We start from the raw sequence: 18,213 nt of genomic DNA on the forward strand, positions 1-18,213 counted from the left end.
CCGAGCTGTGATCAGTTAGAAAAGTTGAATCCGTTCACTGAGATTCTACAATTTTCAAACGAAAATTGATACCCATCTAATAGTTTACATATTATGCTTTGCACTTTAAAGGTTTTTACCGTTTTATACAGAATGTTTTGAGGAAACTTTTCAGAATAGTTCATAGTACCGCAGAAAATTTTCGTAAACAGCAAAATAAGAAATTTATTAGTACGCACTGAGAATGTTGTAAACAATTATCCATTAAAACAAATAAAATTTTAGTTAACTTGCTATTAAATAGTCTTACAAAACTCTTTTGAGGTATGCTTTAAAAATTATTCATATACATATTGTATAGATCTAGTTTTAGTTAATTAGAAGAGTTTCTGTATAAAATTAACTTCAAAGGACTTTAAGTGATTTTTTAATTGTTGGTTTGCATTGTCTTATTGCTTTTATAGAAAAAACAAATATTTTAAGGGTTTTTCTTCTTTGATTCGAGATGATGATGGCTGAAGTTAAAGCTTTGGAACATCCCACTCTTAAAGTTCCGTATGAAGTGTTGAATAAAAAGTTTCGGACTGCTCAAAAAACAATAGATAGAGAGGTTTCCCACGTTCAAAGTGCCGCTGCTGAGTTAGAAAAAGGCTTAACCAAAAAATCCCCCAATGTTCAAGAAATCAATGTTTTACTCGGAGGTGTTGTTGAAAAGTTGAATATCTTAAAGCGGAAGCTTGTCAACAGTCAAACGGAAGGTAGTATAAGCGAAGAGCTTGAAGCAGCTTCAGTTTGTAAACGTAGATTGGATCATCTGAAACAGCATGGCAGTTCTCAAGATTCAGCTGTTGCCCAGTGGAAAAAGAAGCGACTAGATCGAATGTTGGTGGATCACTTTTTGAGATGTGGCTATTATAATACCGCCCTGAAGCTGGCTAAGCACTCTAACATCGAAGATTTGACAAACATCAATCTGTTTTTGATATCTAAAGATGTAGAAGAATCTCTACTCAGACATGAAACAGCAAACTGCTTGAATTGGTGTTACGACAACAAATCCAAGTTGAGGAAATTAAAAAGCTCCTTGGAATTCAATCTGCGACAACAAGAGTTTATCGAGCTCGTTCGCCAAGGAATGAGGGTGGAAGCGATCAAGCACGCTCGTAAATATTTTTCGAACATTGAAGAGGATCATCTGAAAGAGGTTCAGCACGTGATGGGTTTATTAGCCTTTCCTTTGTACACTCAGGTTCATCCTTACAAAGATTATTTTGATGAAGGCCGTTGGAATAAGTTAGTTCTGCAGTTTCGACAAGATAACTTCAAACTCTATCAGTTGAGTAACGTGTCTGTTTTTTCGGTGTCTCTCCAAGCTGGTTTGTCCGCCTTAAAGACTCCTATCTGTTATAAGTCGGAGGGAGAGAGGAATCCCGATTGTCCGGTCTGTGGTGCGGCCTTAAATACTTTAGCCCAAAATTTACCATATTCCCATTGCTCACAATCACGATTAGTCTGCTATATTTCTGGAGAGCCTTTAAATGAGCATAATCATCCTCTTATGCTGCCCAATGGATATGTTTATGGTGAATTATCCCTGAAACTAATGGCGGCAGAAAATAACGGCAAAGTAACCTGTCCTCGTACTAAAGAAATATTTGACATCAAAGAAGCTGAAAAGATTTTTGTTATGTAATTAGTTCTGTATAATAAAAACACATAGACCTATCACATAAATTTTTTTTATTGTTTGGTTTGGGATTTTAAGTATTGAAATTTGTTTAAATTATTGAGGTTTGGTTTCCATATTATGATCAACATTAAAATTGCTAAGTCTTAGTGATTTCCAGGCAGTGGTTCACAAGAAATTAAAAGAAGAAAAAGAAACATCTAAGAGGGATTTCAACTTGAAGGGTAAAACTCGTAGCCACCCCTGGGCAAATCTAAATTTTTTTTTAGAAAGATTAGCAAATCAAATTAATTCTGCACCTTGGCAATAGCAGTTGTGCGACAGATCACACTACGAAGATATCCCTAAAGTGAAAAACAGTTCTAATTTCTGAGCTGTTTTTAAAGTATAAAATTAAATAACGCTTTTTTACTATTATCAAAATAATAAATGCACAGTGAATTCAAATTTGTTTTTGCATTATTAATGTTTAGTTTCATTATTTTCACTATAATAGAATGTTAAATTAAAAATAAGTATAAAATATTGCGTTCTAATATTCTTTTGTCGTGAAAACTTATTTTTCTTTTACATATATTGACCACTTTCTTTTGCATTTTTTTATTATAATAATCATGAACGCTGACTTTAATTTGCTTTAAAATTTCAAGGAAGAATTTTCGGTAAAAGTTCTATTGCGAAAAAAAAAAATCTGTTGGTTGGTCACTTATAATCTTAATATTTAGACATTAATTAATAAGAATTAATTAATAAGACTTTCAATTAATGAGAACTTTTATTTCAAAGGATTTATTTTTTGAGGTTTGGATTATGTTAATTACCTGATTTCTCTGTAGATTAAACCGAATTAGAACTTAAATGACACCGATTAAGAAAAAATTTATAATTGGAAAGAAATATCCTTAAATGGGATGAAAATTTTATTAGGTCAATTAATGAGAACTTTTATTTCAAAGGATTTATTTTTTGAGGTTTGGATTATGTTAATTACCTGATTTTCCTGTAGATTGAACCGAATTAGAACTTAAATGAAACCGATTAAGAAAAAATTTATAATTCTAAAGAAATATCCTTAAATGGGATGAAAATTTTATTAGGTACTAACTACATTTTTTCAAAATAAAATATTTTTTTCTTTCATAAATACATCAATATATGTCTTATCAAGCTCTGACAAAATAAACTTTTGATGTAGAATATATATTTTTTTTTACTTAAATATCATTTCAAGGTCTAATTTTACATGTTATTTAATCCTACAAGCTTTATATAATGAATAAAGTTTTAGTGAATTACTTGTTAAAAATATATATTTATTCAATGTGTATCTAATTTTATGTATACTATGTAATTAATAATAAAATGTTTATTGACATTTGCTTCTGTTTCTTTTATTTTTTAGGTAAGTTCATAGTAAATACTTATTCTAAAAGAGGCTGTCCTCATAGGTTGCTGTATGTAATTAAGGTATATATGTATGACTTGTATATTCATTTATTTATTATCATTATTATTTACAAGTAAAGGAACGAACATAAAATTGAAATTTTTCTGTTACCTGGGATCTTATAATCAGAGCTTTGGCGTGAGTTACTTTATCTTGAAAAATAGTGACTTTTATTCATTATTTTAAAGGCTTAGTCACTTGTCTCTTTTTCTTTATTTTTATCTTTGCTTTTCACAGGTCCCCCCCCCCCTGCCTTTTCTTCAAATAAAACAAAATTATTACAATTCCCCCTTTATTAAACCTATAAAAGGGTCTGTCCAGACATTTTGTAAAAGGTCCTGTTTTTGTAAAATTGTGAAAAAAGCTATTCATAATTTGTGAATATAAAATAAGCATTAATTCACATTCTTTCTACCAGGGTCCTGCTTTTGTGAATTTGTGCAAATAGGGTCCTGTTATTGCTAAAATCCTTTTTCAATAAGTTTTTAAATTGTAAATCGATACAAGATTCTGCTCAATAATTGCCGCTACTAAATTAGAGATGCAGCATACAAATATTTGGTATTTAGCCTATACTGCTCAGCGCAGAATATTCATTTCGGATGAATAATGGAAACAAAATCACTCACGTTTTTAATTGTTTCAATTGACATATTTTAAATAACACAACTTAGTAATGTATCACTTTTTATGTGTTATGCGTTAAGTAAACTTAAACAATTCTTAAATTTATCATTTTATTTAAAAAATTGCCAGAAATAAATTTTTATTTACATAATCTATTAATTAATTTTATGAATAAATATAAATTGATCAATTATTTATTTACAAAAAAAAATTATGATTTAATATTAATAAGAATGTGCACATGATGTTTGTAATAGTAGAAATATTTTTTTAGAATATTACATTTGGAATTGAAACTTAGGGAAAATTAGTTTGTTTTGAACAGTCTTCCCCCCCCCCTGGAAGGGTTTATTTGATTAACAAAAATTTAATGACGATAAACAAATTTGTGAAGGGTTCGATTAAAAGATAAATTAATTTGTAAAGGGTCCGTTGACGGACCCAAAATCCTTCTAAACAGACCCCTGCAAAATATCAGGGTTCACCTGATCTAGTAAAGAACGACTGACCCAAATGCTTGGGGCATAGAAAAGGATTGAATATATGATGAAAAATGGAGAACTTTCACGTGAATACCTCTTGAAATGCGAGAGAGACAAATTCAGAAGGATTTTATTAATCATCTATTTTAACTTTTTATTTCCGTATATGTTGTGGAGCTGCCAGGACATGAAATTTTGCGTATATCTCTTAGAATTGGATTTTCTTTTTCTATAGGATTTATATGCATTTTAAAACTGCTTAATTTTGCATTACAAAAATTTAGCAATCTTAAATGTTCCTATTTTACATTTAAATGGCTTTAAAAGTCATTACTTTTTCTTCAAAAGTAAAAGCGTTAATAAAATTTTTATATTGTTTTATTTATTATTACTTTTTTTCCTTTGAAATCATATTTTTTTCTTTAAACTAGGTCTTGTTACATCTTGCTTATTTGAGTAATCTCTTTTTGGCGCGTAATTTTATTTTTGTTGTCGATAGTTATTTAGAATTTTTTCAGCCATTTCTATGTGGTTTTTCAAATTGTGTTGTTTTTATACTATGTTACAACACAACACACGAATTTCAGGTTGAAGTACAGCTATTTGTTAAAGTATGTGCGATTTATTAAAGTAAAGTGTGTGTTTTTTCAAGTATAATTTACATGCATACTTATATATACTAAATACAAATGTTAGATATAGTACAAACTGAAATATATATATATATCGCTTTGTTATTGCAAATAAAGTAATAAAAAATGGTTTGAGAACAACTATTTCAGTCATATTCTTGTCTTCTAGATGTACAGTGAAGCCTCTGTGTAGCGACCTCCACTAATTACGACCACTTTTGGGGGTTGGGAATTTTTTTCCTTAGACTTTGTATTGGAGAAAACCTTTTGGGAGAAACAATCAAAACCTCTCGCATCGACCAAGCAAACTTGCACATCAAATGCGGAAAAGGTCGAATAAAGAAACACAAAAATAAACATATTAAAAAAACAATAACATGGTGCATAGCTTTTTTTAAAAGTGCTTGAAGGTGCTTATTTTCGTTTTTTGAAAGCCCTTAAAGGTGCCTTTTTCATAGGGTGTTTTTAAAAAGTGCTTTCTGTTTTAAAAATGAGACTTTTTTTTCTTACTGTGTCAATTTTCACCACGTATTATGCAAAAGCGGGGTTTTCACATTGTTCTATTCAAAATTTTCACAATTTATTCCACCACAATCCATTTCGCCGTGCCATCGGTTCATAACGTACAATAGAGCCAATCATGTTACATGTTTGATGAAATACTTGGGAGTGAGATTCGGAGCTGGGTTCGGTGAGATTCTTTCACTTTCGTGTACAACTCAACTGAATTTTGCAAGATATTCTTAATTTCCACCCCCCTCTGAAATCAAACCCAAAAATATCTCGATATTTTAATGGTGGCTAAGATAATCGAGAAAAAGAATTCTTTGTCAGAAACTAGTTATTTTATCATGATCATATAAAGTCTTTGAAAATTATTTTTCATTTTGTTAAGGTATGTAGTGCTTAAAAAGTACTTTAAAGGTGCTTATTTTTTCTTAAGAAATTTGGCTACGTACCCTGAATAAGTAGATTCAAATGTATTGAAAGTATTTGTGAGTAGCTCTTATTAAGAAAGCTCTTTTTGATGATCTCTGTAAAAGATAGACAACCTCATGTTACACTTAGAGAGCATTAAAGACTAAGCTATCGATGATTTAGTTTTAGAGTTAAATTATAAATAAACACATAATTTTATTTGAAGTTAATGAATGGACTTTCTGAAAGCATTGTATATAATCATGAGATAAAATGCTCTTATCTTTTCGGACAAATGGGATGTTCATTTTTATTTTTCAATGTATGAGTCTTTTCTATGTCTTAAAATGCACAAAAAATGATCAACTTTTATCTGTATTATACATTTTTTGTATTTAAATTGAAGAAAAAGAGATAATGAATTGGAAGCATTTGTTTTCTTTGCTATTCAGCATTAGTTGTTCATTCCAAGTATATTATTAAAATTTTAATATACATGCAGAAATGCTCATTAAATTTAATTAATAGTTATGTACAAATAAACAACAAACATCAACAACATCTATTCTAACTCCAATAATTTTATTATATGTTCACTATGTAATTCAATCTTTCTTTTATACTAAGCAAAATTTTTACCTAATAAAATACAAATTTAAAAAATAAGCGCAGTTTTGGTTCACATCAAAATGTAAAATATTAACTTAATACCAAGCATCATGTTAATTTCGCTAAACTAAAAATTTAAAATATCAGAAAGTCAATATTTATTTCTTTTTATTGAAATATTTAAACATAACCAAGTTTTTCTGCTTTTAGTCCATAAGCGATTTCACAGTTCAACTGAATTAATCAAAAATTAGAATGTCTAGTCTAGTCCAGCTGTCATAATAGGAGCAGTGAAAATTATGTTTTTCTGCTAAACTTTGAGTTCAATATACCAAAATTTTTCTTCAAATGTGGATATTTTTTGCTAAAGGTATCAATTGTAGTGTGACCAGTTTTGCCTAAAATAGAAACATTAAAATAAAATGGAGATATTTTGGTCTTATCTTTTACTCATTGCAGATAATTTATTCAGATAAATTATTACTCATTACAGATATTACGGATATTTCCACGTTCTTGATCTAAAAATATCATTCATTTTGAAATATTGTATCTGTATAATATATATTCGTTGACGTATTTTAACAAACCCTGAAGGGGTTTATCAGAAGTGCTGAAAATTTTCAGTGCCTAATATTTCTGCAGAACACAGTTTCTTTTCTTTTTAATTACAATAATTTCCAGAATATTTTAGGAAAATAAAGTCTTATTTTGTTAAAATTTTCTCTTCAACAGAGAAAAAAAAATATTTGATTTTTGAATAAATCTTGAATAGGCTTGTCGCTTTTAACTCCTTCATATTTTTTTATTGAAAAATCGCATGATGCATTTAAAGTGAAATTTGGTTGGGGTTAAATTCATGCACTGACTTTCGATTCTATAATATTACCCGGCTTTGCAACTCAATTGCTTAATCCTCAAGCATCAAGCATGGACGTACACGTCACTTTGTGTCTTCTCATTCATTAATTTTCTGCAGTGCATTAAAGAATTAAAAGAAAAATCAAAAAAATCATATTTTATATTAAAATACTGTAGGCTCTCAACTATATAGTCTTGTTCAGCTGTTCCTTTTTTCACTAAGTTTTTCCAGCATTTGAAATCTGTATAGTTAGCCCAATATAGCTCACACAAGAGCACATTGATTCTCCTAATATCTTGTGTAGAATATATACAGGGAATTTTTTTTCTTCCTGATTTGAGTGGCAACTCTATGTACCTAATTAAAACTACTTCCTAATCATTAATAAATTTCACAAATATTAACAATTATCACTCAAAAGAGTCAAACTACATTTTTTACGAGATTTGGCACTCAGCAGGCTGATAAAAGTGGGTTGGTAGCAGATGAACGCTTTATCATCGTTCCTCTTCCTTCTCATCCCACAAGGACGGATCCAACAGTCGTCATTTTTACTTCGCCTAATAGTCTAGAATTTACTCTAATTAAATTCACATTATATGAATGTACTTAATAAATTAATTAACTAATTTATTAATATTTAAAGTGTTTTTTTGCTTGGGAGCCATAAAGGCTAGTAAGTGCTCTGAGCTGTCACTGTGTAGAATTTGAACATTTTCCTACCCAGGTTCAGATGGAAAAGTGCCAGCTTGGCTGGGGAATAATGGTGCACAATGCTGATGCCTTGAAATTGAGCCATCATGCCATTAGTCTTGAGACTGAGGAACCTTAACTTCCACAACTGTGGATCTTGCGAAATTTGTATCAACCAGCAATCGCTGGGATTCGAACTCGTTTCACCTCATTGGAAGGGAAACGTTCTATCCCCTGAGCCATCACAGCTCATCCCCAGGCATTAGAAAACAGGAAGGCTACTATCATGTCTTATCTCCATTTTCTTATCTCCTTAAGAAAAAGCCAGGCCATTTTAAAGAAAGAGATTTTAAATGCAAAACGCTCTTCTTTTAACAAGTTTCTGGAAAATATGAACTATCGAAAAGATGGACCAAAAGCTTTTAGATTTCTATCTGCTCTAAATGGAAAGCGCACACAACCTTGCAAACAACCTTTGAAGGTTGGCAATAGAACTTTAACCTCAAACCAAGATATTGCCAAAGCTTTTTTGAAACTTTATCGCAGGGTTAGTAATTTTTACCCAAAGACTAGGATTAAGAGGGGTGAAATAAATCCCTCTGGTGATAACCCAGAATGGAACTGCCTTTTCTCCTCACCTTTCACTGCTAAGGAATTTCAGAGAGGACTCCGTTGCTTGAAGAGAGGAAAGAGTGCTGGTCCTGATGGCATCCTCCCTGAATTTATTTTGGAACTAGGCGTTAAAGCTAAACAAACAATCCTTAATTTTATAAACAAAACTTGGGGTGGCACTTTCCCGAGCCTCTGGAGAAAGGCTGATGTTATACCTATTTTGAAACATGGAAAAGACCCGACGGACATCCAGAATTTTAGACCAATTTCCTTGACCTGTATCCTAAGTAAGCTAACTGAAAGAATGGTCGTTGATCGGCTTCAGTTCTTTTTGGACTATGGTGGCCATATCTCTGAGAGACAGGCTGGTTTCAGACGTGGATACAATACAACGGAACAGATCGTCAGACTTTCACAGCATATTAAGGACGGCTTCCAGAGGAAGCAAAGTACACTTGCTGTCTTCGTTGATTTTAAATCGGCGTTTGACAGAGTTTGGAGAAAATTGCTTCTTAGGAAGTTGCTTCATAAGAAAGTGTATGGAAATCTTTTTAAGTGGATTAGTGATTTTCTTTCACAAAGATTTTTGAACATTAAATATGGCAATTCTCAGTCAGGGTATGGGCAAACCAGACAGGGCCTTCCACAGGGCTCAGTTTTAAGTCCTGTCCTCTTTAATATTATGGTAAATGACCTTTTGAGCCACATTAAAAATGCTGTTCCAGAGACTGAATCATTGTTGTATGCCGATGACCTTGTTATTTGGTCTACTGGCTCTGATATCTCTATGCTGGAGAAAACACTCAATTTGGCTTTAGAGGCTCTGGCAACCTGGACCCTGGACAACGAATTCAAGGTTAACCCGGAAAAGACAAATTTTGAACTTTTTACCCTTAGTACCAAAAAGTTTAATGTTAACTTGGTATACAAAAATAGTACTCTGGGTCGGACCGATTGTGCTACCTACTTGGGCATAACTCTTGATACCAGACTGACCTGGACTAAATACATAAATCAAGTGGCAGATAGCGTGACAAATCGCCTTGGTCTATTGAAACGTCTCGCTGGAATAAAGTGGGGTTCATCCCAAAGTGTCCTTGCTTCCACTTTTACTTCTTACATTAAACCCGTATTTGACTATGGTTCAGAAATCCTTGTTACTGCCTCTGACAGTGCGTTATCAAAACTCGATTTGGTTCAAAACAAAGCACTAAGGCTCATCACTGGTTCTGCGATCTCAACCCCTATTGCTGCCATGCAGCTACAGACAGAAATTTATAATTTATCTGACAAACGAACTTATGCTGTCCTTTCTCTTGGTGAAAGATTGTTGAGAAAGGAGCACTTTTGGCCGTACTACAATCTTCCTCAAACTAGACTTAAATCTCAACATTCCTTTCTTTTTGAGTACCGGAGACTTGCAGAGATCTTTGAGGTCTCCAACTCCAAACTTTGCATCTATAGGCCACCTGTTTTTACGGGCCTTCTGAGATATGCCACTGCCAGATTTGACTTGGTACTGCCTGTTCGGAAATCGGACTTCCACCAGACCGAGTTGTATCCTATCGCTCTGGCCACTATACACGAGAGATACCCTTACGAGCAATGGCTGCAGGTTTTTACTGATGGATCCGCCACTTTTTCAACTGGTAGAGCTGGAGCTGGTGCTTACTCCAAATATTTCAGCCTTAGAGAACCTCTTGACACTTGGGCAGATAATTTTGATGGAGAAGTGTTTGCAATCCTTATGGCTATTACAGCTATTGGTGAACCATCTGAACAAAACATTGTTATCTTTGTTGATTCTCAGGCTGCTATTCAGACCATTTCTGAATATAATTTATATCCCTCTGAACTCGAATTTAAGTGTAAACAACGCATTGACTCTCTTCTTTGTTCTGGAAGAGAGGTAGTCCTCCAGTGGATCCCTGGCCACTGTGGCATTTACGGAAATGAACGGGCTGACATGTTGGCTAGAGAGGCTTCAGCACTGCATCCATCTTCTCATCCAGTTCCTCTTAGAAATGCAAGGCGGCTTCTTAAGAGCAAATGCAGGCACAGAACAATATCTGCTCTTAGGGACTTAACTTATGGGAAATCCTGGGCTAGCCTTCTTGATGACCAGCAGCGCTCTCACCTTTCCCTCCTTCCCAGAGCTGAGGGAGTTGCTTGCCTTAGATTAATTACCGGACATGACTACTTACAGGCCCATTTATTTAAAATTAACTTGGTCAATTCACCTCTTTGTGTGCTCTGTAGCACTTCGCCAATGACTGGGGAGCATTTATTAGATTGCCCCTCTCTTCTTGACATTCGTTCCTCTGATGACTTTTGTGCCCTCTCACCTTCTGGAGCTACTTCAGTATTGTATTGGACTGCAAGACGCCTTATGTCTGAGAAGACGATGGCGGGCGTAATTTAAAAAAAAAAAAAAAAAAAAAAACTATCATGTTCTCCACTCCAGAAACATTTCAAGACTGAACTTGTTTTTAGCCTGGTTGGTAGGGCACTGGGCCCACGTCCAAAAGGTCGTGGGTTCAATCTCCTCTGACCGAAGTGAAATGATGACTGATGTACGTTAAATCTGTCTGGCAACAAAGTTCTTCATGTTCCCATTACAAATCAAACCTCTGGGGGTTCTGATCCAGGAGTTTCCTTGTCTTCTGGATTGGGTTCAAAATTGCAAGGCTACGGAGTTGAACATTAGTAGCCGTAAACCCAATATTGGGTCGGCTTTTCGACGACGGTTGTTAAGTAAATTTTTAAAAAAAACACCTTCACCATCAATTGGCTGTGTATGAGTACTGCAAGCTTTAATTAGTGTCATTTTATAGAATTGTGACAAGTTATTGCTTTAATAAGAATTACTTATGTTTTTTGTTTCAACTTTCAGCTCACCACCATGTCACTTTTCTGCAATTTGGCTAAAAACCTATATGGAGCATGCTTAAGCAATTCAGTAAAAAGTACTTTTGGCTTGAATCTCAGCAAACTCTCCTACGAGTCTCCTTTAATGAGCTATGCTGTTATTAACGTCCGTTACAAGCATCACAATGATCGAGTATTTAGGAAGATTAGGGGAGGTGGACGCCCTCTTCCACCAGGTGTTATTCCACCAGAGCCTAAAAAGTATGGGTGGAGACCAGTGTATCCTGAAGATGGCGAGTACACGACTCGACCTCTCCCTATTATAAAAATGGGAGGTAGAGATCCGGAGACTGGTAAGTCTTAATTTTTTATAAAATGCTGCAGGGAAATTCAATGGGATTGTCATTCAAATGAGGAAAAATTCAAAATAAAATTTTTTTAACAAACAAGGTGTTGTTTTAAAGGTACAGGGTGAGTAGTGTATTTAAAAAGTGCTGAAAGGTGCTTATTTTTGATTTATGTTTTTTAAAAGCCCTTAAAGGTGCTTTTTTTATTCAGTGTTTGTAAAAAGTGCTTAATTTTCTATCTTTTAAAAAGAGATTTTTTCTTTGCCTTATCTATTGTTCTAAATTACAAAAAATTTATTATTTTCATAATTTTCTCTGCAATATTTATCAGAAATTAGTTCTATCATCATGATTATGTGAAGTTTTTGAAAATGTTATTGAATTTTACTGATTTTATATTTATAAATTAAGTACTTTAAATGATAGGGAAAAATTTTTTTATTGCTGCACAGATCCTAATTATGAATTTTTTTTTGGAAGGTGATTAAAAATATTTTTTGGGTGTTTGAAAAGTACTTAAAATTTGCTTATTTTTTTATTGAATAACTGGCTATGCACCCTGAGGTAAAAAGTTAAAGATTTAGAAATATTAACTCTTAATTTGATAAAGTTATTTCACAATTAGTTACAGGCTTTTGAATGAATTTCAATATCTATCACGCTTAGTCTTGCAATTTATTCTCATAGTCTTATTTTTATTTATTTTTAATTCGACATTTCCTGTATATTTTTCAAAAGTAGTTGTTTTGAATTGACGCTCAGTGCTTGAGTGGGAGCGCTTCACACTCTCGTGTTACAGGTCCTGGGTTGGATCCTCAGGCCGAGCAAGGTTGGCTATGCCTTTCATCTCTTCAGTGGCTCGATAAAATGAGTACGTAGCCTACTTGGAGGCTAAACAATGAAGGTTCCACGTTTGGCTGACCACCCACCTGGAACATCTGCGTTTGTACCCCACAGCCTGAGGTCAAGAAAACTGAGATGGGCACAGTAGGCTTTGGCCCTCTATGGGCAGTCACACCACTGAGTTTAGTTGTTTTGGATAGCAGCCAGAGATCATCAAATTTACTGACAAATAAAACAATCTCATCTGCAAAATCTAGACGTTCTAATGTGCTAAAGTTCCATCAAATTCCTCTTTTTTCTTTGGATTGTATTTTTCAATTCCTACTATTAGTTCACACTCTCCCGATATCTTGTTCAAATTTTCAATCGTTAATAAAATACTTTTTAGTCATTCACTCAAGTTCAAATACATTTTCTTGATGACACTTGATGTAAATATATTTTTTTGTCAAATATTAATTCATTCATTAAATAGGGATGGGCGAAAAACGGAATGGAATTTTCTGATTGGTTAAGTGTTAATCAATTGTTTTAAATTTTACTATAAGCGATTCAGATTTTCACATACTATAAAAATAACATCAGTGATGATTTCTAACTTATAGCTCTGTTTGAACAAAAAAAACTTTATTGCACACATTTAAATATTTTATGTTCTCTGTGTCAAATAAATTCAATAAAGAACATTGCGTGATATCATGTGGGATCCGCGTCGCTAAATTTATACTTTTATAGTTAACCATGTGCCTTTTTTTCCCCCAATTCCTACTATTAGTTCATACTCTCCCTATATATATATTTATATATCTTGTTCAAATTTTAAATCGTTCATAAAATACTTTTTATTCATCAATTCAAGTTCCAATACATTTTTTAAAACTTGTAGTAGATGACACTTGATGTTAATACATTTTTTTTCAAATATTAATTCATTCATAAGTTAATTTTAGTTTTATATGAGAGAAAAAATTTAATTAATTAATAAAAAGTAACTAAAATAAATAAAAAAATTTTGACCAAAGTAGGAATCGACTTAATTTTTTTTTTTTTATATTACTTGTTAATTATCCAATCAATTATAGGTAATTATGAACAATAACCCTGAGATCACACAACCCTGTTTGACCCCAGTCTCAATAGTAAAGGGCTCTGTCAAGCTTCTATTCACCTTAGCATAACTCTTTGAATTTCTGTAGGGCTCTTTAATGATATTTATAAATATATTTTCAATAAAAAACGGAAAAAGGCTTTTTTTTATATTTGAAATATTTTACTTAAAATCAATTTTTTATTTAAAATTTTGAAATGGATTTTTTTTATTTAAATAAGTTTTTTTTTAATACATTTACCAATCACGACTTTGGTAAAATGTATAAGCACTGCTTTTGTTCAAAAACAATAAAACATACATAGTTAAAATTAATTAAAAAGGTTAAAATTATTTATTCTACAATTATTACAAACTAATCTCTAAAAAATTAAAATCATGGTTATTTTTATTCAACCTCTACTCTGAACACCCTCATGAATTTATGGAGACCAAGGCTCAGTTTGTTTGTTAAATATTAAATGAAGAATAAATTAATTTAGATCAGGAAATTTAAAAAAAAATCACTTATCTTGGCAAAACAAGACTTTTTACTTCGTTTTTATATACACAAACAAAATATTAGGTTTAAGAAAACTGATATTTCAATAAACATAAAACTAAGTATGAAAAAAATGTAAACCCATGCGTTGATGCAATAGCAAATTATTTTACATGCAGCGAAATGAAAATTTACTTAAATGCTTTCACTTTTAGCCTTTTTTTTTTCTCCTTATTTGAACATCAAATAACAATTTACATATATTTGCCTCTAATCATTTCTCTAGATAAAATCTTCAATATCAATAACAATATTAAAATCAGACTATATAATAAATTAGAATAAAATAGAATTTAATAATTCTTATTAAAAAATATTTCTGACTTAGATTCTTTAAGAAAAAAAATCAAGTGATTTAAATCATTCAAACCTTACATTTAATTTAAAAAAAATTAATTTCTCTTAATATGACCCCTGATAATGAGCACCTAATTTCAATTGCATAAATTATGAAATAATTGTTGCATTTATATTTCAGGTAAAGTTGTAGTGAGAACAATCGGTGGAGGCCACAAGAAAAAATTTCGTTGGGTGGACTTTAAACGAGAAGCACGCCCTGACGGTGGCGTCTTGGAAGAGAGGGTACTGATGGTCAGATACGATCCATGTAGAACAGCCCGTATAGCCCTGGTTGCTACTGAAGACCACAAAAGGTGGATAATTGCTTCTGAGTTTACTAAAGTGGGTGATATCATCAGGACATCAGGCGAAATTCCTCGCATACCTAGTTTGTATTTGTCTTAGTTTCTTTCGAATTTATCTAATTTTTAGTACATTAATGGGTACAATACCCTACCTATTTAGAAAAAAAAATTATTATTACCTATGCCAAGACCAAGACAAAACTTATCTCTTCACACTACTATTCCAAGTGATTTTTTCTCGTAACCATGGTACCCGCCACGACATAAGACTGATGTCTGGAGGAGTTCTCCTAAAAGCTGCACTATAGACAGATTGCCACTTTTTAAACACAGAGTGCTCAAAAATGTTTCTGTTTTTAATTATGTGGTTCCTCCCAACCGCATTACAATTAAAAAAGTCCCAATTTAATAATTCAATTTTTGGTTAACATTTTAAACTTTTCCTGTATTTGTATATTTAAATTAAATAATGTTTTCTTTAAAAAAATTTAATAAAATAACTAATAATTAATAAAATATTTAATAAAATAACCAATAATTTAATTATGTGGTACCTCCCAACCACATTACATTAAAAAAATTCCTGATTTAATAATTCAATTTTTCGTTAACATTTTAAACTTTTCCTGTATTTGTATGTTTAAATTAAATAATTATGTTTTCTTTGAAAAAATTTAATAAAATAAGGGAAAGGTTTTATATTCAGTATTTTAATAAAATCTCCGGTAGTTGCTGATCATTAATATTTTTAGTAGTTTAGTTTTATGCTTTTTGGGTTGGATTAGTCTCCTATGGATTTTTGGATTATTCTCCTATGTTCTAATATGATGTATTATGTTACTGTGTACAACTAGGGAAATAACCAAATACGAAACCCACAAGAATATCAACTATTGTGAGCATCACCTCTGTAATATGAACACTTCTTTAGTTTTAACTTGCAACTGAGCAGCACAAATATAACAGACGGCCATTGTCACTTTTGTTTCATTATGAATTTAATTTACTTAATTAAAGAATTTATCTTCTCACAACTGAGGCTATTACTCTAGCTGACTAAACACCAAATAAAAAATCAATGTTACTCTACGATTATTAATTTTATTTGTAGTCTATGAATTGAAAACTTAGGGGATATGCATATATTAAATGAAAAGAAAAAATTAAGCTTTGTTGACTGTACATGAGCTGCAAGTGCATAGATCCCTTAATGTAAGAAAACAGAAAAGAATGATTATATAAACACACAAAGCTTGAAATTAATTTTGATCAAAACCCGCTAAAATATGACTAGAACCACCATAAAATAATTTTAAATGGTCTCCCTAACCATCAATTAATGTAAAAAGACTTTTGGTTTTATGTTGTAGTCTTTGTAGTTGTTACAAAATAACACATTTCACATTCTGTTGCAGATCTCTCGGATCAGTGTCTAAATTTTCTTAATCTCTACTCGTATATATTAAAGTCTTAATTAATGTTTACAATCTTGGCAGACGTTTTCCACAAATAGTTTCTCTACAATTATTATTTACTGTATATTTTGTAACAGGGGTCTGTCCAGGGTACATTTACTACCATTTAGCGGTATCTTCACAAATTCAACTTTAAGAAAAACGGTACTTTTAAAAAAGCAAGTTCTCATGCAAACCCATTCTCGTTGCAATCTATGGAAAAATGGAGCTTTTCCCCCAGCTGTCTTTTACGAAAAGGTAGCATGTGTTTGGTCAGTTAGTGCAATGCGGGAAACCTTTTTTAAAATGAAAAGACGAGGCTCTCCCTCTATAAACTGTGCAGAAAGTCGAACATAATCTTAAGTAATTATTGCAAATTTATTAATTATGAAATATTTTTTTCTCTGTTAAACTTTTTTCTGTATGACCTAGTCGAAAATGTTCTCATAATGAAAAAAACTTTTAGAGCTAGTACTGTTAAATGCATGTTTTTATTAAATTCAAGTGGAAATTTAACTATGGACAATGATTTTTATGTATTTTTAAATTTGGATAAAATTTTACAATAGCAAAATTATTTTTGAATATTTGAATAATATATAGAAATTTACCAGTCATAAATGATAAGTAGTGAAAATTTTTGAAAATATTTTCTTACTTTACCATATTTTTGTGTTGATTTTTTAATTTTCGTTAATTATGTCTAAATTTTCATAAAATAGGTACCTCTCAAAAAAACCTAAACAGACCCGTGTGAAATTCTAGTTCTTATTTATGAGAACAGAAATTTTAATTAACAAACAATAAAAGTAAATTTTCTTTCATAAAATATTCATCCATACATAGTATTTAATTCTTATTTTACAGTTTGTCCTGTAGATGGGGATGCCTATCCTATTGGTGCTCTTCCCATCAGTACAATGGTTCACTGCATCGAAACAACCCCAGGATCCGGAGCCATCTTCTGCAGAGCCGCCGGTTCGTCTGCTCAATTGGTCAAGAAAGTGGACAACAAATGCATCATTCAGCTTCCTCATAAACGCCAAGTCTGTCTGGATGAAAAATGTATGGTGGTTGTGGGAAGGGTTTCTAATCCAAATCACGGTAGTATACCGATCGGTAGTCCCAACCGCATGAGGTGGCTGGGAAAGAGACCTCGTTCTGGACTTTGGCACAGAAAAGACGGGTATTGTGGACGAAAAGTACGCCCACCTAAAAGTATGCTTGACATGCTAGCACCCACAGAAAAGAAAACTGAGTTTTATAATTTAACTTTTAAGGAATGATTTACTTAATTTATTTTATTCCATGCATAAATAAACAGATTATCTGTGTTCTACTTTCCAAGTTTCATTTTTGTATTTCTTTAAAAACATGAGTAAAATATGTTAGTAAATGACAACTGTATTTTATATTAAATATGTTTATTTAATGGGAAAAATGTTACATAAATCCATGATTTGTACAATTATTTTCTTTCAAATTGTGAAGTAAAAGTACTTCAGAATCAGCACTCAAATACATTTTAATCTTCAGGCATTCATTGACATAAATTTATTGACCCTGAAAGAAATAAGTGTTTACTACTTACATGGCATGGATAATTATTATATGTATAGAAAGAAAAACAAAACTTTCGAATCTTAAAGCAGTTTGAAACGAAGGCAAAAATGAATTGAACGGAAAATTAGTGACATTAGTTGGATCCTCAAGTTTTTTTTTTTTTTTTTCAAGGCACCCCTATTCTGAGCGACAGACCTCTCTTGTACTAATATCTTTCTGCAAGATACTTTTAATAATAATAAATATACATGTTACTCAAATTTAAAGTAACAGCAAAGTTGTGCTCACAAAAAAAAC

General features: G+C 31.8%; 3 protein-coding genes across 4 annotated transcripts in view; 2 read left to right on the forward strand and 1 right to left on the reverse strand.

Moving 5' to 3' along the window:
* The first annotated feature begins 13 nt into the window (after positions 1–13).
* On the forward strand, positions 14–17,692 carry mRpL2 (mitochondrial ribosomal protein L2). Of its 2 annotated transcripts, XM_016054707.5 has the most exons (5): positions 14–303; positions 3,069–3,133; positions 11,442–11,769; positions 14,734–14,982; positions 17,221–17,692. In XM_016054707.5, exons 3-5 carry the CDS (start codon positions 11,451–11,453, stop codon positions 17,637–17,639), a joined length of 987 nt encoding a protein of 328 aa, XP_015910193.2. In that variant the 5' UTR covers positions 14–303; positions 3,069–3,133; positions 11,442–11,450; the 3' UTR covers positions 17,640–17,692. The 2 variants fall into 2 exon arrangements, with proteins under 2 accessions (XP_015910193.2, XP_015910192.2); XM_016054706.4 differs by lacking the exon at positions 3,069–3,133 and having other exon boundaries at positions 62–303.
* On the forward strand, positions 326–1,932 carry Kaz (E3 ubiquitin-protein transferase Katazuke). The gene has a single exon (XM_016054705.4). The coding sequence runs from the start codon at positions 485–487 to the stop codon at positions 1,670–1,672; it is 1,188 nt and encodes a 395-aa protein (XP_015910191.1). The 5' UTR covers positions 326–484; the 3' UTR covers positions 1,673–1,932.
* A 68-nt stretch (positions 17,693–17,760) lies between the features above and the next one.
* Positions 17,761–18,213, reverse strand: part of LOC107441438 (sorting nexin-5) — a 28,630-nt gene continuing 28,177 nt past the window's right edge. Inside the window, 1 exon segment of the mRNA XM_087150897.1 lies at positions 17,761–17,916. The gene's annotated coding sequence lies outside the window, so the exon portion shown is untranslated.

This window comes from Parasteatoda tepidariorum, chromosome 9 (genome assembly GCF_982258835.1).
Source record: "Parasteatoda tepidariorum strain Cologne lab strain chromosome 9, Ptep-v5.0, whole genome shotgun sequence".
Lineage (NCBI taxonomy): Eukaryota > Metazoa > Arthropoda > Arachnida > Araneae > Theridiidae > Parasteatoda > Parasteatoda tepidariorum.

Bases quoted from the DNA above. Each gene is read 5' to 3' on its own strand.
- Kaz (XM_016054705.4), top strand. From the start codon at position 485: ATGATGATGGCTGAAGTTAAAGCTTTGGAACATCCCACTCTTAAAGTT.
- mRpL2 (XM_016054707.5), top strand. From the start codon at position 11,451: ATGTCACTTTTCTGCAATTTGGCTAAAAACCTATATGGAGCATGCTTA. The intron at 11,770-14,733 runs GTAAGTCTTAAT...TTTATATTTCAG, and splicing joins AGGTAGAGATCCGGAGACTG to GTAAAGTTGTAGTGAGAACA. The intron at 14,983-17,220 runs GTTTGTATTTGT...CTTATTTTACAG, and splicing joins CGAAATTCCTCGCATACCTA to TTTGTCCTGTAGATGGGGAT.